At 35.7% G+C, this 26203-nt stretch overlaps 1 protein-coding gene across 3 annotated transcripts in view; it reads right to left on the reverse strand.

Moving 5' to 3' along the window:
- trappc9 (trafficking protein particle complex subunit 9) overlaps positions 1-26203 on the reverse strand; it is a 212131-nt gene that overhangs the window by 55907 nt on the left and 130021 nt on the right. For all 3 annotated transcript variants that reach the window (XM_044138231.1, XM_044138229.1, XM_044138230.1), the window contains 2 exons: positions 8617-8770; positions 1514-1604 (listed from right to left, as the gene is read on the reverse strand). In XM_044138231.1, coding sequence (XP_043994166.1) covers positions 1514-1604; positions 8617-8770 — 245 coding nt within the window. The remainder of the gene's footprint in view (positions 1-1513; positions 1605-8616; positions 8771-26203) is intronic.

The raw sequence follows: 26203 nt of genomic DNA on the forward strand, positions 1-26203 counted from the left end.
AATGCCGGCAGTAAATCCCTGCACCCAGCAGGTACACATCACAAAGAACAGCGTCATAAAATATCATGTAAGTAGAGATGTACGGATAAGTCGGCTGGGGACTGAAATCAGATGATATCCAGCTTGAGGATTGATTGGTGATGGGCTGGTCAGAAACCCATAGAGGTCTGGTGTTCTTCACACCAGGTTTTGTCTGTATGTGTGGAAGTTGTTACTGACTAAAGAAGTCTCAGAATTAGACATTTTCTATGGCACGTTTTTAGTGCCATAAAACACCCACCAATCAGAGGCCACTTCCATTCTGAAGCCGGATACCGATCTGGTTAACGATGTTGCGGTTTTAGTGCTGAATAATCTAGTCCATGTTTAAAGACTCTGACCACTGAGGTTTTTAAACTAGAGCTAAGAATCGACGTTCAAGGTAGTAAAAAGTTATCCTTTCGGCATCTGCTAGTGCCAATTGTAAGCCAACTTCAGCTCTGTGAAACAGTGTATTCATACTTGGTGTCACATTGGGTTAAAGTAAACTGCATCAAAAGAACACACCAATCCACGTAATGTACAAAACACTGTATGTCAATCATTTATCTTGATAAAGTTTCCTTTGAAAAAAAAAAAAAGTACGAGTAACGGGTGACCAGCCTAGGAATGCTAGTTTCGCCAACGCTGGGTGGGCAATCGTCGTCACTTTGGCACGGAAACCGTGATCTCAGAGTTAAGACAGGAGCTAATGTATGTAATATATAATCCAATAACGTAAGACTGTTTAAAATGTCCGCTTAGTAATTATGTTATCCACTTTAAAACGCATTTATTAAGCAATATAACATTATGTTCTTGCTTAGCATTTCTTACAGGTCTAAACTTTACAAAATGCTCCAACATGCTGATGCCAGAGATCTGACAAGCCGCAGCAAAGCTGGTAAACTCCGAGTCAACAGCGTGTCGGCCTGTTTTACCACGATCCAGCAATGTTTCTACCTTACCATTTGCACACACAATTTGTTGATTTTGCAGAATTTCTTTTTTTTTTTTTTTTGCTAAAGCAGGGCAGCCCTGGATGACGAATCCAAATGCTGCCAGTGACCGAGGACAGAATGGAGAGGACGGCGATCTCAAAAAACAAACACCCGCAATAAATCAAAAGTGATTTGAGACGACGATCACAGATGGTGAGACCAAAAAGGGCTTGTACAATTTCTGAGTCCTCCGTGATTCACACATTTCCCAAGCTGCTGTCTACACTTCTCCAAAATAGCCCGGAGCCAATTATAAATGCAGATAAAAACATGGCTGGAGACGCTGTTGGCTTGGCTGCTAATTGACAGGTGAAGAAAAGGCCACAGAACATTTGCCGTTTTTTTTGTTTTGTTTGTTTGTTTGTTTGTTCTCTTCTTTCCCCCCACACACACACACACACACCACAATGCAATTTGACTTAACTTGTTGAGACTGGAGTCTCGGTGGTTAATCACTGCTGATAACTTCACAGGCGTATTTGTGAGGGACTTACCCCACTGCAGAGGAGCGAGCTGCAGGTGCTCCAGGACCAGCTGGTTCAGGGCCCCCTCCACGCTGGCCTCTCCACGCCGCTGTAGAGATGGGTGGCTAGCATTAAGGACAACAGCATGACTAGCTGGTTGTTAGTAATTATTAAATTTCTAACAACCAGTAAAATAAAGGTTTACAATTATTGGATTTTTTTTTAAAGAGCATATTATGTTAGACAGAACAGGGAAATTGTGACAAATCTACAAAACTTGGTTTATGTTCATGTAGCACATTCTGAGGCCGAGAAGATTAATTCACTGCTGAAAAGTTATCATAGGTAAACAACAGTGGCTTGAAAAAGTATTACCACCTCTAGAACTTTTTTCACCAACTTGTTCAGCAGAAATCTAAATGTATTTTAATAAGATTTTATGCAAGTCACATAAAATCTCATTAAAATACATTAAATGTATTTTAATGATCCAAAATTGTGTTGTGGAAGGGAAAGGCCATGTAGTTTTCCAAATAATTGTCTGGTGCACATCTGTATTCAACCCCATTCTCTCATATTTAACTTGCCGCCGGTACAGCCAAGTTTCCCAAAGGTGAGACAATGAGATATATTTATGTTTTATTCCACTCTATTCTAGTCTGACAGCCCAAATACAACCCAGTAGTTCCAAATGCCCTTGGAAGTCACTTAATTGGTAAAAAAAGAACTGTTCTGTGAAAGTCTGAGAGGTTTGTTAAGGAACATCGCAGAACAAACAGCATCATGAAGACCAATTAAAGCAGCTGACAAGTCAGAGTTATGGAAAAGTTTAAAGCAGAAGCAGTGCAGACAACAAAATCCCAAACTTAAGTATGGCCTTAATCAAGGGTATGGAACCACCACAAATCTAAGAAGAGTTGGCTATTCAAGTATACTGACAGGCTGGACAAAGAGTGCATAAAAAAGTGAAGTAACAACGACTCCTTTGGTAACTCTGGAGGGGCTACTGAGATCCACGGCTCAGAGAGGATGATCTGTTGACAGGACTTCTTGTCCTAAAGCACCCTCTTCATTGTCAACTCACTCTAACCGGTTAATGGTTCGGTTCTAGACAAGTCGGGTGTGTCTGCATCGGCAGCTTTTTCCTGACTTTATGGGTAGGACCGTGATGGGTAGGAGCCCGATGGTGTCATTTTGCCTTCACTCGTCCAGCAACAGGCCGATTAATCAATTGTGCACAATTGAAGCCACCAGGAGGTGGTCACAGCTTCGGTCACTTCCTTTGGTGCCATCGCTAAAACTACAAGCTGAATATGAAACGGCGCAGAAATCAACGTCATCGTTCACAACTCTTCCTTCTGTTTGCTGATTGGCCCGGGTGAAATCCCAGATGGAAACCTAAATGGAAATCACAATTGAGCAATATTGCATAGGAAGGGAATGGACTCAGTACTTGTGATGTGACAGAATCTGTGAACAAATTCTAGTGGAATGAAAACTTTTGCAACGAACCTTAATAAACATAGCCACCTAATAGGAAGCATCATCATAAAGATTATAGTCACATCAATATGTAAGCATTTTTTGTAATGCTTTACACACTGTAGTCTTCAGTTGCTTTGTTGGGAATCAAACCTTTACTTTGAAGTACAGTCTTGGAGTCTTGGGTCACTTTAGCAGTAAGTTTTGGTTTGTAGCCCATCTTTTCTTTGTCACCTTAATAGATGAGTAATCCAAAGGGATTACTCATAGCAGTGAGTGAGTAATACAAGAATGTAACATAAGATAAGTAGAGAAAAACCGAGGGTCCTATGAATCTGAAGAACTGAGAACAAATCCCTGATGCATAACACAAGTACTGACTTCTAATCTTCACATAGCAGGATATAATGAAAGACCTCAACATTTCTGCAATTCTCACTATAAACCACAAACATGCCCAAAGCATTTTGATCTCTGAATATCACGGCTTTTGAAGTCATCAATGCCTCACATTTAGCTATGGGAAATGATTTGCTTTTGGTGCTTCAGCTGTGATGCATGCAAACAGTTTTAGTCGTCTGCACAGTGGAGCACAAATCCCTACCCTAACTTATAAAAGCCATTAAAGATGTCAATGTGTTAGTAAGACGCGAGTATAAAACTAATACGCTGCAATAAACACACACTGTTAAACTGATCGCAGGGAGGTGCTATCAACGCATGAATACTGCATCAAAACAAATACGACTGTCAGGGAGCAATTACCCAGATAATGTGTGATGATAAGGACAGCGCTGATCATTTACACAGTTGACATTTGGAATAATAGGTTAAGCATGAAGGACCCGTGTCTATTAACCTTTGAGGAGAGAGTACAATGTGCCCAGTGAGGAAAAGACAGAAAGCCAAGGAGCTATCGACACGCAGACAAGATAGTGCCGGAAGGTTCTGCTTCTTATGAGAAGCTTTCAAAAGTAGAAACGACTGATTCCAGAGGAAAATCACATCTTACAATTTACACCAGCGTCTGAGCTCAGAGAGCAGCGGCCATTTTGATCATTGATACTATCAACATTTAATACTTCTGATGCAAATTAGAGAGCCGAGGGGCGAAGTGAAAAACAGTGCTGTGAAAAAAAAAGAAGAAGAAAAGTGTGAGTGGAACTGGATGGTCTTTAGCCAGGCTAGCTTAAATAGCATGGGGCTGATAGCAAACTCAAATGTTTTTACTAAACATCTGCCTTAATCGTCATCAGTGGGACATTTAGAAACTCAACATAAAACTGTAGTTACTACATGTTAAGACGGATTTGTAGTTATTTTAGGCTGTGAGAGAGAGTGAGACTTTTTGAAAGATGACAGGAAGACTGAATGAATAACAGCCATGCTCTGCTTTGGATTTTTGGAAATTGCAGAGCTAATGGTAAGGATTTATTTTATCATGGAATACACACAAAATAGGCGGTGTGCACAAAATAGATGCAATGGTACTTGCTAATATGAGGCGCTAAAAACAGCTTAACATGTCGCCTCATCATTGCATCTCTTTTACAAGTTCTACAGAAATGTCTCTTCCCAAAATCTGCAGTTTTTTTCCAAAAATATTTCACAAATTTTAAGTCTTATTGTTCTTGTAAATCCTGTATTTTCTTGTCTTGAGAGTTACATGTCTCATTATAACGCTACCTACCAGCGCCTGGTTTCTTCAAGCTTTATTAAACATTACCTAAGCAATTTAATAACATTTTGAAACCTTTAAGATTTAATGACTAAGACGAATTATAAAAAAAATAATGACATTTCCTCATATTTTTAACTTGTATTTGAGATTATGGAGTTAAATGTAGATTTAGCAACGTAAATTGGACTATTTTGTCTCTGGTTTGTGATTTGAGTGCTGTTTTACGTAGCTATGTTACCAAACCATAGCACATCCCTACACTATATATAAAGTATACAGCAAATAACGGAAAATGTCACAGAAACATTTTTGATTTAACATACAAAAAGCAGTTTTCACAGCAGAATTATTTTTTCAGGTTTGCAGGGAAGGCAGAATGTCTGGGAATAAAATTATTTTTTAGGCTGTGTTCTTCCCTGGATCTTTGGGTTTTGTAGTTTGTTGTTGCTCAACCAAAACTACAAATCGTGAAACAAATAAGTTCTTATAGATGAATCAAATAACTACACCTTCAAAGTTGGGACATCACAATATTAAACAGGCATAATACATAAAGTAGAATGTGTGTTTTAGACAAATGTTTCATTAAACCCATAAAACAGGTTTACTGGTTTGACATTATATTTCAAATGTTTTCATTGGCTGTAAGCAGAAAATCATCATAATAAACTGAAATAAGGGCTTGAAAACATCGATATGTGTTATAAATCTAAACAATATGTTTAGCTTATTAAATTAAGCTACTGAAACAAATAAACTTTCCAATGAAATTCAAATTTATTTAATGGGCCTGTATTTTCATAGTTTTTAAGATCTTTGAGACAAGCCTGTAGCTGTTTTAAAGTAAACATCAGTCTCTCAGTATGCAGATTGTTTTATTTTTTGGCCGACTTTGGACCGACACAATAAACTTAGGCTCTCGGATCATTAGCTTGTGCTCCAACCAAGAGTTCTGGGTCATGCAGACACAGAGAGAAGAAGAAGAGCCAAGGCGGTTAAACAGACAGGAAGACATCTAAGTCTAGAAATAAAGCACATAGACCCAGCTGGAGGAGTGCAGCTGAGCTCAGAGCCTCCAAGGTGATCTGAAGACTCTGGAACAAGTCCAAACACTGCAATGGTGTTCACTTAGGTCAAGTGCACACGCTGCCGCTTCCTGTATTTTAGACAAACTGCGAGCATTATTCTGGCTGTGGCAGTTTTACAAAGAGGTTCAACAATAACTAACCATGAAGCAGATCATTAGTACCAGCTTAGGTCAGCTAAAGAGAAATGAACATCTATGCTGTTATTTCACAGCCTTGCCTACACAAGGAGACCGTACACTCCAACAAATACCATCTGCTTTCATCCCATGTAAATGTCTCAGGAGACAATGACATATAGCAATCCTGTTTGCTCTGAAAAATCACAACTGGAAAAAAAACTTCCTAATAACAGGAGCAATATTGTGCTGGAGAGTTCATAAATTACAGATTCAAGTAGACTTTACTTTGCTAAAGGCCAAGCGAGTGCTTCAGAAAACTAGTACAGGCAGCGTAATTAAAGCTCTCACTTGTCTTGTTTTTCATGTTATGAAGTAAAACCCAGCCTGTAGCAGAACTTACATTACGCTGTTTCAGAGGTTACAGACAGCTGAGCTTTATCTGTTTGGAAGGGCAACTCCAACCATTTATCCAGTCTTAATGCAGGAAACGTCTGCATCAAGACGTTTCCTTGACGATAATCTGAAGTACTGGTCAACTGAAACTGGTTTAGTGATCATCTGTCTAGGAAAGCTTAGACATAGATCATTTTAGATCTAAGAGACGCTAAGTGTAAAATACAGTCATGCCAATTCGGGGGCATCAAGCCAACCAATGAGGACTACTGCTGAGTACGCCCATGGGTATGGATGTGACGTTTCACTGAAGTAAAAAAGTGTCTGCCAGTTGGTCTGCGCCACTGTCTGAAAGGTGAATATGCCGAAACCACATGATTTGTGTGTCGACTGTGGAGAAGTATGTTGGAACTAACTAAATTAGGTCAGGATGTCTGAAAATACGGTTGGAAGAGACCACAGTTAAGCTAGTTGGACCGGTCCAAATAGGAATTGCTGGAAATCTTGGACAAATAAAGAGTTAAATGAAGAGCTGTCAAGGAATAGGAGAAGAAGAAGAGCACAGAGAAGTCATGTGGATGTAGGGAGAGAGGAGAATGTCATGAATAGGAAGATATTGGCGGCAGATGGTTTGCTGTGACAGCCCTCAAGAAAGGAGGCAACAGAAACGGTAGAAAGGCTGCAAAGCAGAAAATACGATCATGGGACTCCAAGTTCAACCTGATCCAAACCAGAAGATATATCGAGATCTTCCAGCAAGTCCAGGGTTTCCTCCCAAGAGGACACGCCTAGGAAAGCTCATAGGGAAGATACCAAAAATTCTTCCTGGAAGCACCATACCGTTAGATGCCAAGGAATAGTTCTACTCCAGTTTCCTTTGCAACCTAGAAGAATCTCATTTCAGCTGCTTGTAACCAGGATCTCATGGATTTGGTCATGATCTGGATGACGGTTGAAACGTAGACGTAAAAGCTTTGCGTTTTTCGCCTGAGACCTTTGCCACTACAGACCAGAGTCATGCCAACTACTATTAACAGAGTAGAGACGGACATGTTTACACTGTCTGAAAATGTAAATGTGAACATTATTCTGACATCGGTTGCAACACTAAACTACAACAACAATTCTTTGGTTCTTGTTTGGATTTCTTGCTTTGTTTTCAGAAAAAGCTTGTTCAACTTGTGGCAGTCGAATTTCATCCAGAGGGGGAGGAAAAAAAGAAATGCACCAAGCTGGCAATACATAGTGTGTGATATGCCAGAGCGTGGTTGGCAGGGTGCTAGGAAGGTAATTGAAACATATGGACTTAATGAAGATTTATGGAAGTAAAACAGATTTTGTGAAGCAGATGGTTTTTATACGTTTTCCCTTAAGATGTTAGTTTGGGAGAGAACCGATTTAGAAAACTAAATACCCCTCTGATAAAACTATATGTTTCCATTTTGTTCAGGAGGTTTTTTTTAATAGCAATTTAGGGGGTCTATGACACTTATGACACTTATGCTTATATCCAGTTAAATTACAAAAAATTTGAATCAAACTACAGTTTAGCATTAAATGCAGCATGCCATTAGTAGCCCAAATGGGGAAAGTATTAGCCTCCAAACAAAAAGAATGGTCATGCTTTATTGATTGGATAGATATAATCGGATGTTTGGAGACTTTTCTATTAGAACTCCATTAGCAGAGGCATCATAAAATTACTGGACCAGTTATCTAACATACAACAGATAAAATATAACAAAAATAATTTTGGTCTCTGGAACAAATGAAGGAAAGTAGAATGTTTCCTAACTTTTGCCTAGCTGCTCAATAAAAAAGCTCTGCTTTATACCCAGAAGTACAACGATTTTTCATTTTGTTGTACCAAAATAGTCTTGACCCCTGTGGAGTGGAGGAAAGCTTCATTGTGGTCAAGGGGAACTCTGGAGGCTACAACATTTCCATTAACTGTTTAAAGTTTGAGCACAAAAAAACAACAACAACAACAACAACAAAACAACACAGATATATAAAACTATTCTAAATTCACGGTTGTTTCCATGCATATGTGTACCCATTAATAATTAATCGGAAGCTGACTTAAATTTGCATCACTAAACAGTAAAATGCCTCATTAGAGTCTGAAACATCTGTCAGTTCGCGCAGGTTCTCCGCTGGCCAGAGGGCATTCTGGGTAAACCACACAGATGTGCAATATGGCTGCACAAAATGATGTCAACAAGCATTCTATAGCTGTATCATTGGCAAGACCCATATGATATTCTGAAGGCAATGAGGATTGTAACTCAGCCTTTTTTTCAGGACCACCACTGTTACAATAGTGTTACAACTACAATCCTGTCTAATCAGTAACCTCTGCAAGGATATTATGCTCCAACAGATGTCCAGCTTGCTGTTGATCTGGCAGCCCTGGGCGTGCTGTCGCTCCTCCTCCAGCTGTTTGGGACTGCTGAAGCAGGCGGCCTCCTGGTCCAGCTGGGGCAGACTCTCAAAGTCAAACTTGTCGACCTGGATGGCCATCCTGTAAGAGCGGATTTGAGGAAAACTCACTGATTTAACTGATGAACATTTGCTCTGGTTTACATATTGAAATAACAGAGTTCTGCTATTTTCACCTTTGACAACATTGTAGTGTTAAAGGTTGATTATTTAGGGTAATGTCAAGTAATAACCTGAAGAGAATACGTCAAAAATCTTCCTCTACTTGTTCTTCCTGTAGCATGAAACTCAAACTTTAAGCGAGAGTAAAATAAAGCAAAAATCATTGTTGTTTTAAAGCCACCAGTCAAGTGGTGTTAGCATCAAAAGTGGTAAAATTTCCTTTAGTTAATTTAAATGAGCTACTTACAAAGCTGGCAGTGAAACATTTAAATCTGTAGCTAAAGTTAAGATGCTGTAAAACAATTTCTTTGGTGTAATTCTGTTTATCCAAGTAAAATGTGAATAGATGAAGCGTACTTTATGAAACATTAAGGGTTATGTATAATTCAGAGGTTATGTATTTTGACTGCTTATAATGCATTCCTATTTTTAAAATGATTATTGTATGTTTATTGGGATGAAGGGTATAAAACTTAGATTAGTTTTTGTTGTCACAATTTTGTATTTTCTAAATATTTTGTTCCACGGCACTCAATAATATCCTGACCATCTTAGATGGACAACTTATTGTGTGCATACTTGTATAAGTAAACACAGGTAGTGAAGGAATTGTTAGTTAAAATAGCTTTTACATGGCTAACAACCTCTTCATGTTGGAGCCACTTTAGCATTCAGCATACTGAGGTGAGTGAATCTTGATCAGTGCAGACAGAGTACCTGTTCAGTGTAGCATGAGATTAAGTACTGCATTAATGGGTAATTGCTGCAGCATTAGCATAGCCATTGTCGTGGGATGTCCCTATGACGGATCTTCAGTTTGGGAATTTTAAATCGAGGAATGTTTTTATGATGACCAAAAAAAATGCCACGACGTTGGCAGCAATAGAAGGCAACGTTGCGGTGTTGATCATTTAAAGCACCATATATGCATATGGCATTAAAAATGGAAGGCAAATGGACAAAAGTATGAGTGGGTAATGGATTTATTAATGATGTAGAATTTAGAAGAGAATTCTGGGAAATATGAGTCTCTAGAGGCACAGTGATTACCTGAATGGCCCTTTATTGACCTGAACAAAAGGAATCACCGTTACCAACGCTAGGCCAACACAGCTAATAAACTGCTTGACACGCTGGATGACTTGTTTCTCAATAAACCAGATAGAATACTAACCAACATATTTTAGTGAAACTGTTGCTGCAGTGTTAGGATTGTCATTTACTCTCTCTGCTACCTTCAGCTGGTTACATAACTGAGGACAACATTTCACAAATCCCACTGGTTCCTCAACATGCACCTAGAGCAACTTTAACTCAGTGTTTTCAAGGTAAATAAAACACACACACATACATACACACAAAGTGTGTTTACTGCAGTTCAAAATAATGCAGAATATTCACAAGTTTGCATCAATATAAATGCCGATTTGATTAAAATTACAGTCTGCAGTCAATCCAAACGTGAGTTTGAAAACCAATGAAAAAAAGTTATTGGAAAACGTAAATGAAAACAACTGGAGTTATACAATCCTCTAATGCAGTGTACGAAGAAAAAATGATGCTAAACGCATATTTAGTTCTGTAGGTCTTCTAACTGGAAAACCAGTGCCGTTACTGTCCATTCTTCACCGTTTGACGACAACCAGCTCCAGCTGCCTCATGTGCCGAGACGAGTCATAAATTATTCATCTACTCTGAACAAACAGCTCCAGGTTGGAGTCTGCTTCTAAACTGCTGGTGTTGCTAAGTTATATATTAACAGAAGGCAGACTGTTCTCTGCTTGTTATTAGCCTGAGGTTACATCAACTCTTACTACCCTGTGGTTTCACCTGAGTTATGCGCATCAGAATGACCCAAAGGATCACGTCTTATTGTTCCACAGGATGGGGGCCTTCATTAAAAGATGCTGTCATTAATTGGACGTAGTGGTTTGGGGATTAACTAGGCAAGGAATATGATCAACTGAGATAATTAGACTGCTTACAAAAATCCTTGTTTGGAAGGTTATCAAATGGTGGGCGGGTGGATGGATGGATGGATGGATGGGTGGATGGGTGGGTGGATGGGTGGGTGGGTGGGTGGATGGATGGATGGATGGATGGATGGATGGATGGATGGGTGGATGGGTTTGGGTGGATGGATGGATGGATGGATGGGTGGATGGGTGGATGGATGGATGGATGACTCATTTATTGCGTTTGCTTTTATTGCAACATGACATTGGGTGTCCTAAAAGGCGCTTATGAATAATACCTGTTGTCATTATCCCTCAGTCTGTAATAAGAAGATTATAGGGTTGTTGCACATTTTCATGTCGAAATTCTGTACAGTTCCATGGTCTAACTTTCAGAGATCTGGGTAAAAATTGACAAATTAAAACAAAGAAGGGAGAGGAAAAAAGAAGCAAAAGAAGCACAGAAGAAAGAGAAAGAAGTGAAGGAAAAAAGGAAGGAAGGAATAAACAATAGATGGATGGATGGATAGATGGATGGATAGATGGATGGATGGATGGATGGATGGATGGATGGATGGATGGATAATAGTGCTTTTCATCATAACCGTGACTGCTGACAGGTTATAATAATATAATCTAATGGACTAGATCACTGGACTTTGGCAATCAAACAGAATAGAACAGAATAGAACAGAAATGTCCTTTATTGTCCCACAGTGGGGAGATTCTGGGCGTTTTGTTATCACTGTGACTCTTGCCACTCAGCCTAACCCCCACAGAACTGACTGTAACCTCAGCAGGGCAGCGTGTGAAACACTCAGCTCTTCTTCTTCTGCCTCCCAATTCCCCAGATATCCAGCTGCTGAGAGCTTATTGAAAGCAAAACCAATCTAAAGGGATTACAACCCGCAGCCTCACAACATAAAGCCACCGTCAGAATCTTTTATTTTGCCACATGCATTCAGGTGGAAACATTGGACACTCTAACTCAGCCTGTGTTTGTCTAGTATGTTTGGGTACAAATATAACCAATATCAGATCTTACAGAAAAAAATGGGAGTAATATACATAAGTGATACAAACTAAGAAATTTCTATAAAATGTAAAAAAAAAAAAAAAAAAAAAAAAAAAAAAACCTTCTAATTAGGAGTAAATTAGGACACGCCCACATTTATTCTGGAACAGCTGAAATAAAATTTCACATCAGGTGAACGGTAGATCATTACATCATTTCAAAAGGCGGCTGCCATGTTTAAACCAGATGTTTAGTTTAATGTGCTGCTGACTACTGAACTGAGTGAAGTGATACTTCTCTTTTTGCAGACTGAGGTCAGACTGGTTGAAGGCAACAAGCAGCAGCAAACTGAAGTTATCACAGACTAGCTCCTAGCCAGAATACCTGTAATTGCTGATATCTATCATATAGAAGTAAAACAGCAGTTGTGTAAAAGTGGAAAAAAGACAGAAAATGTCTTTATTTCTAATGTAAACATTAGATATTTTAGTTTTGCAAAGTTTCCCAACTCTAAATTTGTTGTCTAAGCATATAAGCAGTTTTTCAAAACAACTTATGTTTTATAAACAATAATATAACTCATTATTTTGGTGTTAAGAGATGAACTTTTTTTTTCTCTGGTAAAAAACTGCCATGAAGTATAAATCAGATTTTTACATTTGTGTTCAATGTCTGTGTACCATTAATGCCACAAAAAAAGCCATTTTCACTTTTCTCCAAAATTCACCAACTTGATAATTCTTAAGTAAAATAAGATGAGTAATATTTCAAAAGAGCAGAGGAAATCTTACGTTTTTTGAACAATAACAATATTGGTTGCTAAGCTGTTGCTAAGAGATGACTGCGTTTTCTGGTAACCAAGGGCCACAATGTAAACATTAGATATGTTAGTTTTGCAAAGTTTCCCAACTCAACATTTGTTGTCTAAGCATATAAGCAGTATTTCAAAAGAACTTATGTTTTATAAACAATAATATTACTTATTAATTTGGTGTTAAGAGATTAGCGTTTTTTTCTGGTAACAAACTGCGATGAAGTATAAATCAGATTTTTACTTTTGTGTTGAATTTCTGTTATATAGTAGATCTACCATCAATGATTAAAGAAAAATTTAACTTTTCTGTAAAAGTCAACAAAGAGACAATTGTTTGGTATTATAAGATACATAGTATTTCAAAAGAGCAGAGGAAATCTTATGTTTTTTGAACAATAACAATATTTGTTGTTAAGCTGTTGCTAAGAGATGACAGCATTTTCTGGTAACCAAGGGCCACAATGTAAACATTAGATATGTTAGTTTTGCAATGTTTCCCAACTCTACATTTATTGTCTAAGCATATAAGCAGTATTTCAAAAGGACTTATGTTTTATAAACAATAATATTACTTATTAATTTGGTGTTAAGAGATTAGTGTTTTTTTCTGTTAACAAACTTCCACGAAGTATAAATCAGATTTTTTCTTTTGTGTTCTATGTCTGTGTACCATTAATGCCAAAAAAAAAACCTTTTCACTTTTCTCCAAAATTCACCAACTTGATCATTCTTAAGTAGAATAAGATGAGTAGCATTTTAAAAGAGCAGAGGAAATCTTATGTTTTTTGAACAATATCAATATTTGTTGTTAAGCTGTTGCTAAGAGACGACAGCGCTTTCTGGTAACCAAGGGCCACAATGTAAACATTAGATATGTTAGTTTTGCAAAGTTTACCAACTCTACATTTGTTGTCTAAGCATATAAGCAGTATTTCAAAACAACTCATATTTTCTGAACTATATTATTACTTATTAAATTGGTGTTAAGAGATTAGCATTTTTTTCTGGTAACAAACTGGCACGAAGTATAAATGAGATTTTTACTTTTGTGTTCTATGTCTGTGTACCATTAATGGCAAAAAACAAAAAACAAAAAACAAAAAACATTTTCACTTGTCTCCAAAATTCACCAACTTGATCATTCTTAAGTAGAATAAGATGAGTAGCATTTTAAAAGAGCAGAGGAAATCTTAAGTTTTTTGAACAATAACAATATTTGTTGTTAAGCTGTTGCTAAGAGATGACAGCGTTTTCTGGTAACCAAGGGCCACAATGTAAACATTAGATATGTTAGTTTTGCAAAGTTTACCAACTCTACATTTGTTATCTAAGCATATAAGCAGTATTTCAAAACAACTCATATTTTCTGAACTATATTATTACTTATTAAATTGGTGTTAAGAGATTAGCATTTTTTTCTGGTAACAAACTGCCACGAAGTATAAATCAGATTTTTACTTTTGTGTTCTATGTCTGTGTACCATTAATGGCAAAAAAACCAAAAACATTTTCACTTGTCTCCAAAATTCACCAACTTGATCATTCTTAAGTAGAATAAGATGAGTAGTATTTTTAAAGAGCAGAGGAAATCTTATGTTTTTTGAACAATAACAATATTTGTTGCTAAGCTGTTGCTAAGAGATGACTGCATTTTCTGGTAACCAAGGGCCACAATGTAAACATTAGATATGTTAGTTTTGCAAAGTTTCCCAACTCTACATTTATTGTCTAAGCATATAACCAGTATTTCAAAAGAACTTATGTTTTATAAACAATAATATTTCTTATTAATTTGGTGTTAAGAGATTAGCGTTTTTTCTGGTAAAAAAATGATATGAATTATAAATCATATTTTTAATTTTGTTTTGAATTTCTGTTATATAGTAGATCTACCATCAATGATTAAAGAAAATTAAACTTTTCTGTAAAAATTCACCAAAGAGACAATTGTTTGGTATTATAAGATACATAGTATTTCAAAGAGCAGAGGAAATCTTAAGTTTTTGAACAATAACAATATTTGTTGTTAAGCTGTTGCTAAGAGATGACAGCGCTTTTCTGGTAACTAAGGGCCACAATGTAAACATTAGATATGTTAGTTTTGCAATGTTTCCCAACTCTACATTTATTGTCTAAGCATATAAGCAGTATTTCAAAACAATTTATATTTTCTGAACTATATTATTACTTATTGATTTGGTGTTAAGAGATGAACTTTTTTTCTTTTTTTGGTAACAAACTGGCACAAAGTATAAATGAGATTTTTACTTTTGTGTTCTATGTCTATGTACCATTAATGGCAAAAAACAAAAACATTTTCACTTGTCTCCAAAATTCACCAACTTGATCATTCTTAAGTAGAATAAGATGAGTAGTATTTTTAAAGAGCAGAGGAAATCTTATGTTTTTTGAACAATAACAATATTTGTTGTTAAGCTGTTGCTAAGAGATGACAACATTTTCTGGTAACCAAGGGCCACAATGTAAACATTAGATATGTTAGTTTTGCAAAGTTTCCCCAACTCTACATTTGTTGTCTAAGCATATAAGCAGTATTTCAAAACAACTCATATTTTCTGAACTATATTATTACTTATTAAATTGGTGTTAAGAGATTAGCATTTTTCTGGTAACACTGCCAAAGAAGTATAAATCAGATTTTTACTTTTGTGTTCTATGTCTGTGTACCATTAATGGCAAAAAAAAAATCCATTTTAACTTTCCCCCAAATTCTCCAACTTGACAATTCTTAAGTAGAATAAGATGAGTAGTATTTTAAAAGAGCAGAGGAAATCTTATGTTTTTTGAACAATAACAATATTGGTTGCTAAGCTGTTGCTAAGAGACGACTGCATTTTCTGGTAACCAAGGGCCACAATGTAAACATTAGATATGTTAGTTTTGCAATGTTTCCCAACTCTACATTTATTGTCTAAGCATATAAGCAGTATTTCAAAAGGACTTATGTTTTATAAACAATAATATTACTTATTAATTTGGTGTTAAGAGATTAGCATTTTTTTCTGGTAACAAACTGCCACGAAGTATAAATCAGATTTTTACTTTTGTGTTCTATGGCTGTGTACCATTAATGGCAAAACAAAATCCATTTTCACTTTCCCCCAAATTCTCCAACTTGACAATTCTTAAGTAGAATAAGATGAGTAGTATTTTAAAAGAGCAGAGGAAATCTTATGTTTTTTGAACAATAACAATATTGGTTGCTAAGCTGTTGCTAAGAGATGACTGCATTTTCTGGTAACCAAGGGCCACAATGTAAACATTAAATATGTTAGTTTTGCAAAGTTTCCCAACTCTACATTTATTGTCTAAGCATATAAGCAGTATTTCAAAAGAACTTATGTTTTATAAACAATAATATTTCTTATTAATTTGGTGTTAAGAGATTAATGTTTTTTTCTGGTAACAAACTGCGATGAAGTAGAAATCCGATTTTTACTTTTGTGTTGAATTTCTGTTCTATAGTAGATCTACCATCAATGATTAAAGAAAAATTTAACTTTTCTGTAAAAGTCAACAAAGAGGCAATTGTTTGGTATTATAAGATACGTAGTATTTCAAAAGAGCAGAGGAAATCTTATGTTTTTTGAACAATAACAATATTTGTTGTTAAGCTGTTGCTAAGAGACGACAGCGTTTTCTGGTAACCAAGGGCCACAATGTAAACATTAGATATATTAGTTTTGCAATGTTTCCCAACTCTACATTTATTGTCTAAGCATATAAGCAGTATTTCAAAAGGACTTATGTTTTATAAACAATAATATTACTTATTAATTTGGTGTTAAGAGATTAGCGTTTTTTTCTGGTAACAAACTGCGATGAAGTATAAATCAGATTTTTACATTTGTGTTCAATGTCTGTGTACCATTAATGCCACAAAAAAAGCCATTTTCACTTTTCTCCAAAATTCACCAACTTGATAATTCTTAAGTAAAATAAGATGAGTAATATTTCAAAAGAGCAGAGGAAATCTTACGTTTTTTGAACAATAACAATATTGGTTGCTAAGCTGTTGCTAAGAGATGACTGCGTTTTCTGGTAACCAAGGGCCACAATGTAAACATTAGATATGTTAGTTTTGCAAAGTTTCCCAACTCAACATTTGTTGTCTAAGCATATAAGCAGTATTTCAAAAGAACTTATGTTTTATAAACAATAATATTACTTATTAATTTGGTGTTAAGAGATTAGCGTTTTTTTCTGGTAACAAACTGCGATGAAGTATAAATCAGATTTTTACTTTTGTGTTGAATTTCTGTTCTATAGTAGATCTACCATCAATGATTAAAGAAAAATTTAACTTTTCTGTAAAAGTCAACAAAGAGACAATTGTTTGGTATTATAAGATACATAGTATTTCAAAAGAGCAGAGGAAATCTTATGTTTTTTGAACAATAACAATATTTGTTGTTAAGCTGTTGCTAAGAGATGACAGCATTTTCTGGTAACCAAGGGCCACAATGTAAACATTAGATATGTTAGTTTTGCAATGTTTCCCAACTCTACATTTATTGTCTAAGCATATAAGCAGTATTTCAAAAGGACTTATGTTTTATAAACAATAATATTACTTATTAATTTGGTGTTAAGTGATTAGTGTTTTTTTCTGTTAACAAACTTCCACGAAGTATAAATCAGATTTTTTCTTTTGTGTTCTATGTCTGTGTACCATTAATGCCAAAAAAAAAACCTTTTCACTTTTCTCCAAAATTCACCAACTTGATCATTCTTAAGTAGAATAAGATGAGTAGCATTTTAAAAGAGCAGAGGAAATCTTATGTTTTTTGAACAATATCAATATTTGTTGTTAAGCTGTTGCTAAGAGACGACAGCGCTTTCTGGTAACCAAGGGCCACAATGTAAACATTAGATATGTTAGTTTTGCAAAGTTTACCAACTCTACATTTGTTGTCTAAGCATATAAGCAGTATTTCAAAACAACTCATATTTTCTGAACTATATTATTACTTATTGATTTGGTGTTAAGAGATGAACTTTTTTTCTTTTTCAGGTAACAAACTGGCACGAAGTATAAATGAGATTTTTACTTTTGTGTTCTATGTCTGTGTACCATTAATGGCAAAAAAAAAACAAAAAAAAAAAAACAAAACATTTTCACTTGTCTCCAAAATTCACCAACTTGATCATTCTTAAGTAGAATAAGATGAGTAGCATTTTAAAAGAGCAGAGGAAATCTTAAGTTTTTTGAACAATAACAATATTTGTTGTTAAGCTGTTGCTAAGAGATGACAGCGTTTTCTGGTAACCAAGGGCCACAATGTAAACATTAGATATGTTAGTTTTGCAAAGTTTACCAACTCTACATTTGTTATCTAAGCATATAAGCAGTATTTCAAAACAACTCATATTTTCTGAACTATATTATTACTTATTAAATTGGTGTTAAGAGATTAGCATTTTTTTCTGGTAACAAACTGCCACGAAGTATAAATCAGATTTTTACTTTTGTGTTCTATGTCTGTGTACCATTAATGGCAAAAAAACCAAAAACATTTTCACTTGTCTCCAAAATTCACCAACTTGATCATTCTTAAGTAGAATAAGATGAGTAGTATTTTTAAAGAGCAGAGGAAATCTTATGTTTTTTGAACAATAACAATATTTGTTGCTAAGCTGTTGCTAAGAGATGACTGCATTTTCTGGTAACCAAGGGCCACAATGTAAACATTAGATATGTTAGTTTTGCAAAGTTTCCCAACTCTACATTTATTGTCTAAGCATATAACCAGTATTTCAAAAGAACTTATGTTTTATAAACAATAATATTTCTTATTAATTTGGTGTTAAGAGATTAGCGTTTTTTTCTGGTAACAAACTGCGATGAAGTATAAATCAGATTTTTACTTTTGTGTTGAATTTCTGTTCTATAGTAGATCTACCATCAATGATTAAAGAAAAATTAAACTTTTCTGTAAAAGTCAACAAAGAGACAATTGTTTGGTATTATAAGATACATAGTATTTCAAAAGAGCAGAGGAAATCTTATGTTTTTTTAACAATAACAATATTTGTTGTTAAGCTGTTGCTAAGAGACGACAGCGTTTTCTGGTAACCAAGGGCCACAATGTAAACATTAGATATGTTAGTTTTGCAATGTTTCCCAACTCTACATTTATTGTCTAAGCATATAAGCAGTATTTCAAAACAATTTATATTTTCTGAACTATATTATTACTTATTGATTTGGTGTTAAGAGATGAACTTTTTTCTTTTTTTGGTAACAAACTGGCACAAAGTATAAATGAGATTTTTACTTTTGTGTTCTATGTCTATGTACCATTAATGGCAAAAAAAACAAAAACATTTTCACTTGTCTCCAAAATTCACCAACTTGATCATTCTTAAGTAGAATAAGATGAGTAGTATTTTTAAAGAGCAGAGGAAATCTTATGTTTTTTGAACAATAACAATATTTGTTGTTAAGCTGTTGCTAAGAGATGACAACATTTTCTGGTAACCAAGGGCCACAATGTAAACATTAGATATGTTAGTTTTGCAAAGTTTACCAACTCTACATTTGTTGTCTAAGCATATAAGCAGTATTTCAAAACAACTCATATTTTCTGAACTATATTATTACTTATTAAATTGGTGTTAAGAGATTAGCATTTTTTCTGGTAAACTGCCACGAAGTATAAATCAGATTTTTACTTTTGTGTTCTATGTCTGTGTACCATTAATGGCAAAAAAAAAATCCATTTTAACTTTCCCCCAAATTCTCCAACTTGACAATTCTTAAGTAGAATAAGATGAGTAGTATTTTAAAAGAGCAGAGGAAATCTTATGTTTTTTGAACAATAACAATATTGGTTGCTAAGCTGTTGCTAAGAGACGACTGCATTTTCTGGTAACCAAGGGCCACAATGTAAACATTAGATATGTTAGTTTTGCAATGTTTCCCAACTCTACATTTATTGTCTAAGCATATAAGCAGTATTTCAAAAGGACTTATGTTTTATAAACAATAATATTACTTATTAATTTGGTGTTAAGAGATTAGCATTTTTTTCTGGTAACAAACTGCCACGAAGTATAAATCAGATTTTTACTTTTGTGTTCTATGTCTGTGTACCATTAATGGCAAAACAAAATCCATTTTCACTTTCCCCCAAATTCTCCAACTTGACAATTCTTAAGTAGAATAAGATGAGTAGTATTTTAAAAGAGCAGAGGAAATCTTATGTTTTTTGAACAATAACAATATTGGTTGCTAAGCTGTTGCTAAGAGATGACTGCATTTTCTGGTAACCAAGGGCCACAATGTAAACATTAAATATGTTAGTTTTGCAAAGTTTCCCAACTCTACATTTATTGTCTAAGCATATAAGCAGTATTTCAAAAGAACTTATGTTTTATAAACAATAATATTTCTTATTAATTTGGTGTTAAGAGATTAATGTTTTTTTCTGGTAACAAACTGCGATGAAGTAGAAATCCGATTTTTACTTTTGTGTTGAATTTCTGTTCTATAGTAGATCTACCATCAATGATTAAAGAAAAATTTAACTTTTCTGTAAAAGTCAACAAAGAGGCAATTGTTTGGTATTATAAGATACGTAGTATTTCAAAAGAGCAGAGGAAATTTTATGTTTTTTGAACAATAACAATATTTGTTGTTAAGCTGTTGCTAAGAGACGACAGCGTTTTCTGGTAACCAAGGGCCACAATGTAAACATTAGATATGTTAGTTTTGCAATGTTTCCCAACTCTACATTTATTGTCTAAGCATATAAGCAGTATTTCAAAAGGACTTATGTTTTATAAACAATAATATTACTTATTAATTTGGTGTTAAGAGATTAGCATTTTTTTCTGGTAACAAACTGCCACGAAGTATAAATCAGATTTTTACTTTTGTGTTCTATGTCTGTGTACCATTAATGGCAAAACAAAAACATTTTCACTTTTTATTTGGAAGTAAAACAGTAACTTCTGGTGTTTTTCCAGAATTAGAGCACTATGGAGCTAAATTAGAGCATTAAATTTTGTTTGAGAGAAAAAACTGAAACTGAAAAATTATTTTGAAACTGACAAAAAGTTTAAAGCTAATTTTCAGACTTAATGGGGTTTTATTCTTTTTCTTTTTTGTTCAGCTTCGATTTTTTTTCCCCTGTTAAACTTTACTTTATTATTTAGCTTTATTTCCACTTTTACACGACTAAAAGAACATAACACTACATTATATGTGTATTTTCTTTAAAATACTTACTCAATGCAGTGTCGTAGCTGTCCTAGTTACATGACAGAAGCTACTTAGCCAGTATATTCTTTGTTTTAGTCTGTCAGACGAGTACAAATGGACAGAATCACCCAACGCAGACCTCAGGTTGTTCCTTACTGATGTCATGATGACTGATTGGGCCGAGACTCTAACACCAAGAGGAACCACAGAAATTGCGATTTTTCTTCAAATAAGAAGAAAGAAAGACTGCAGTATATTCTTTGTATTCTTCATGAAGCTAGCTACAAATTACCTGGCCATGCATCTCCGCAAAAAGCCAACTGGAATAAAGGATTCCCAAAAATGGAACGTTTCGCTAAGGCCAGAGATCCAGAGGTTCATTAACTTAATCACAGCTTTGCCATGAGGAACTCCCTGAGAAGTGATTTGATACACCGAGTTGTTTTTGGTGTGTCTTCATGACATAACACTACATAATCATAAACAACAAATATAACCGTGTTGTTGTTCAAAATAGGGTACTTATTTATCTACTTCTCAACGGTTAACAACTTTGGTCAAACTTGTTGCTTTTAAGTGTAACAAAGCAGTAAATCTGACACCGTCAACTAAGCCTGTCGCAATAAGCAATTAATCATCCATCCCCATGATAAATTAAAATGAGTTTGATAATTACATTCCGATGATTGATAGTTTTTGAGGGGCAAAATTGTTTACAGAGACTTCATAAGGCATTTGGGTTACGAAGGTTTGGCTTTTATTTCAGTTTTTTTTTTAATTGTTTTTGTTTTATTTTGGATATTTAAAATGTCCTCCAGTTCCTGTGTGTTTTCTACAAAATTAAACTATTGGTTTTTGAGAGGACAAATTTCTGCAATTAGAGCATTATCAATACATTACTAGACAGTGGTCTCAAAACGACAATATTATTGTTTATCGCAATAATTTCTGGGAGATTTTTTATTCATCCAGGAAAAGTTTTATCATGACACGAAGCCTAGGTGTCCTGTCATTTTTACGCAATTATTAATATTTTACTCACAAATGACAAATAATATCGTTCCTCACAATAATTTCTGGGACAATTTGTTATTGTGATACATTCTTCTTTTCACAATATCTTCTTCAGCAAAGGTGATCCCACCTGTCGCATTTACGCTTCTGCAAATCTTAAATGAAATTACAGAAGAAGAAAACGGAAAAAAAAAAAATCTCTGGATAAATCCAGACACGCGTACATCAAAGTGACGAGGAGGAGGAAAGGCAGTGCAATTAGCATTTCACAGCCTTTACAACAAAGCCACGGCACAAATTAAATAACAATTAAGACTTCAAAACATGCAGCAGACAAAAAAAAAAAAAGGGAAAGCTTCTGCTTCTTGCTTTCCCCTCTACTTAATACATCCGCCTTTGAAGATTAGTGGCACAAGGCTTATGTCACTGACTGAAGTCCTGTCTTCAAATGGGAGCTGGGTTTCATTCAGTCATCTTCGAAAGCCCGCATTACACACTGGGCCTAAAAATACCGCGTTGCAACAATGCAAATCAGCCTGTGGATGCAGCGGGGCGAGCCGTAAAGCTGCTCGCCTTCACAGAAGTGATTACTAAAAGGCAGACGACCGCGTTCAAATGTACACTTTAAATGACAGGAAATGAGAAGGCAGGACCAACAATATCCAGTCACTGTGTAAACATGTGAAACTTTTTGTTTTCAAGTAACTATTTATTAAGGTGACATGGTTCCCACCCGACACTCAATTTATTTTGAAAGTACAAAATACAAGGTACTTTGTAGAAACAAAGTATGTGTTAAAAAAAAAAAGAAGAAAAGTAACCATTTTCATACTCCTGAATTTTAGGTATCGGGTGATAACAAAACGGGCTAACACTATTTGAAGGGCTGTTCTTAAGACTGACATGACACTGTCCTAAACATGACACAGCACTCATTAAAAACGTAAAGAAGTCTGTATGAATGTTTATGAATGCTGTCATGAAGTGTCATTCGGTAAATAATGACACTTTTAATGCAGGTGTTATGTCATGGGTATGACAGAGTCACGTCAGCCTTATGCACACCCCGTCAAAGTGTTACCCATCTTTTCAAAACATGAGATAATATGAGTTGCAACAACTTTTACTCAGGTATTTTTGAATTTAATTAAATTAAGATAATCTCCTTCAGTGCGTTCAACCTGAAAATGTTAATGAGTGAACTAAGAACGCAGGACTTTAAGGACCATCGAAGATAATAATATTAAAAAGTTGGCACAAAAAAAAATAAAAGATATAAAAAAAATATCTGCAGTTTTTGATTGAAATGGAAATAAGTGTTTACAATGTTTACACAATCGAGATGGGATTTTTTTGTCTTCAGTGTTTCATGAGCAGATTTATTTTCCTGCCTCAGAGTTTCTGATGACTCACGATGAATTGGCCTCTCAGCGCTGAAAGAGGCAGAGCAGAGGTGTACTGCTGCTGAAAGCCCGATGAGACACACAGTGTTGGGTTCGTGTTTGTTCTGTGATGTTATGTTGGCTTTTGTCAAGAACGCTGGAAAAAAAAACAAAAAAAAGCAACTCTTGCCCAGTATTTTGGTCCAGTTTCTAATGCAAATATCTTAGTTCTCTATAAATAAGACAAAACTAACTTAAAAGTAACTTTTCAACAAGATACAGAAGCTTGTTTTAAATCGATAATTATTGACGTAGATGGAAAAAGTTTTAGTTTCGCTATTTCACTTATAACAAGATATTTTTCTCCAAGTTATAAAAGAAGTAATCTGCCAGTAGAACTAATACGTTTTCATTAATAATAAGGAATTATTGACTTAAAACATGATCTTGATGAAAAGTGACTTGTAAGATGGTCTGGTCTGATTTCCAGTTTATGAAGATATTTGCATTAGAAACTGGACCAAGAAATTTTTTTTTTTTTTAACTTTTTAAGATTTGGTTTTTTTTGCAGTGGAAGGACATTTAAAAAAACAACAACTTTATTTCAGTAAAGTTTTCCTGGATAAAAGCAGAAATAAATGCTGCACGGTGTTTTAACCACCGAACAACCTGTCTTTAGTTGTTGTACAAACAGAAAAATGTGTTTCTTCTGCTGATTTTAGAGAAAATTTCTACCATTTTGATTTAGTGTATACTTAGAAACAGCAACTAAGTTTCTATAATCTGCCAGATTTAGTAACCGTCCAAACTAAACGGATTTTAGTGAAAATCATTTCTGAAGTAGAAAGAACTGCTTCAAAGGCTGGACAGGAAGTTCTCCGGCAGAGAGCCGAGGTTAACGAAGACTTGGTTAGTCGATTTAAACTTTATTTTTCTCATCCAAACACATTGAAAGGCAACACAATACCGTGTGGCCAAAATGTCATCCTGACCGCAGGATGTGACTTCTGACACCGCCGCCGTTTAATCACCACCGTCCTGCAGTAACCCGCGGCAGGAAAGCCACTTTCAGCGGCGGCCTGGGATGAGCGGCTCGCTGCAGAGACGACCCCGTCCTAATTAAATGCTGCGTCGCCTCAGACCAAAAGCACACGATAATCATATTAAAGCATACGGGGCCGCTTTCATCGGATCACCACAGACCCATGAGTCATTAGAAAAACTCTTCTGTGCTTCAGAAACACCTCACAGGCGACCAGACGCAGAGAAATTCGATTACAGATGGCAACGTTAGGTACAGGAATCAATTATTATTATTTTTTTTTAAATGTGAGGATGGTTTTTTATTTCTTATTTTTTCTGGTTTCTTCCCCCCTAGCAGTGGCTTCCAGTCTCTAGGTACTGCTGCAGTGCCACACAAATGCAGACAAAAGATGTTTTTTCCTCCTCTTTGGAAAACGATTTGTCATTCTTATTTAAGGCGTGCAAGATTTCTCTCATGAACCCAAACTGCATGATGCAAATTATTTTCTCCCCAGATCCTGGCGGAGGGGAAGAAACAGTGACTGGAGATCGTAGCTTAAATGTGTGCAGGCGCGCAGGCGTGTGTGTGTGTGTGTGTGATTTTAGAGGCGGGCTATTTTTAGCTCACGTGCAGGAGCTTAAGGGTGGAGATCCACGGCGCTCTGCACAGAGCCAGGCGAGAGGAGATGGCTATTTTTAGACTGCGGCTGACTCGCAGCAGTAACCCTTTGTTTGCTGCAGCTCCAGCTGCAGCAGCGGTGAAAACGCTGCTGTTGGTAAAGCTGAGCTTCTGTAAGAGTGAAGCCTTTTGTGTGATTATGAAACAACAACAACAACAACAAAAAAAATAGAAAAAAGAAAAAAAAAGTTCTACAACATTACCAGGGGTTGTCATGGTGAGCTATTTTTATCTCACATTGGCTTAAATCTGGAATTTAGCTTCCTGTTGTTTGTCCCAAATTCAGCAGCTAAAATCAATAAGATGAAACGAAAGTGTGAGATAGCAACCAAAGAGTGAGGTTTGGTTTTAAATCCGTCAGAGCAGGAGAAAATGGATTTCAGTTCTCTTACTTTGAGACCTTAACTAACCCCTCTGTAGTGAGGAGACGGGGCTGAGACGCCCCCTATGGATGGAGTTATTTCTAGAAAAAACATAAGAGGAAAGAGAAAACCTCCCTACAAGAAAAGGAGGTGAAAGTTTAAATGGGGGGTGATGGAGGGTGTGTGTGAGGGGGTTCAGCAGCAACAGACGTGATCCTCAGCATCCGGCTACAGACTTTAGCTTTCATTTGCTAGAATTACATAACATCCCCACAACGCTGAGAGAGCCGACCATTGGATGTCTTACTGCTGGTGATAATGTGCTTTGCTGCCATAAAAGAAAAAAAAAAAAAAGTACTACAAGGGGTGGGGAGAGGTGAGAGGAGGGGGGAGTCACCATGGCAACAAGCTTTGTTTGAAAATGAGGCGTGTCTGTGTCCTTGTGCACATTGATTCAGCAGAGCTGAACGACTTAATGTCACGGGTCGGCCAGAACGGTGATGGAGATTGTGGATGGTGCTGGGTGGGTGTATGGTGGGGGTCATATGTCACATGTAATCCTGCCGTGTGTGTGTGTGCGTGTGTATGTTTGGGTGGAAGGAGAAAAGGTGGAGCACCGAATGGGAATTCAGAGAAAACTGCTGAAGACGATTGTAAGGAGAGTTTAGGCATCAATAGATAATTTCCTATAACGAATTTTAGTTAAAAAAAAAAAAAAAAAATCGTTCCATTGTAAGAAGTAGAATAGAATAGAATATAGTTTGTTGATCCCCGAGGGGAAATTGCTTATTTGTTGAAATCTACTCCATCTTTGGTAATAAACACAAAGAGGGATCATTTCAAAATGTATAGATATAAACAAATAAATAAATAAAACTAAAT

This window comes from Gambusia affinis, linkage group LG14 (assembly GCF_019740435.1).
Source record: "Gambusia affinis linkage group LG14, SWU_Gaff_1.0, whole genome shotgun sequence".
Classification (NCBI taxonomy): domain Eukaryota; kingdom Metazoa; phylum Chordata; class Actinopteri; order Cyprinodontiformes; family Poeciliidae; genus Gambusia; species Gambusia affinis.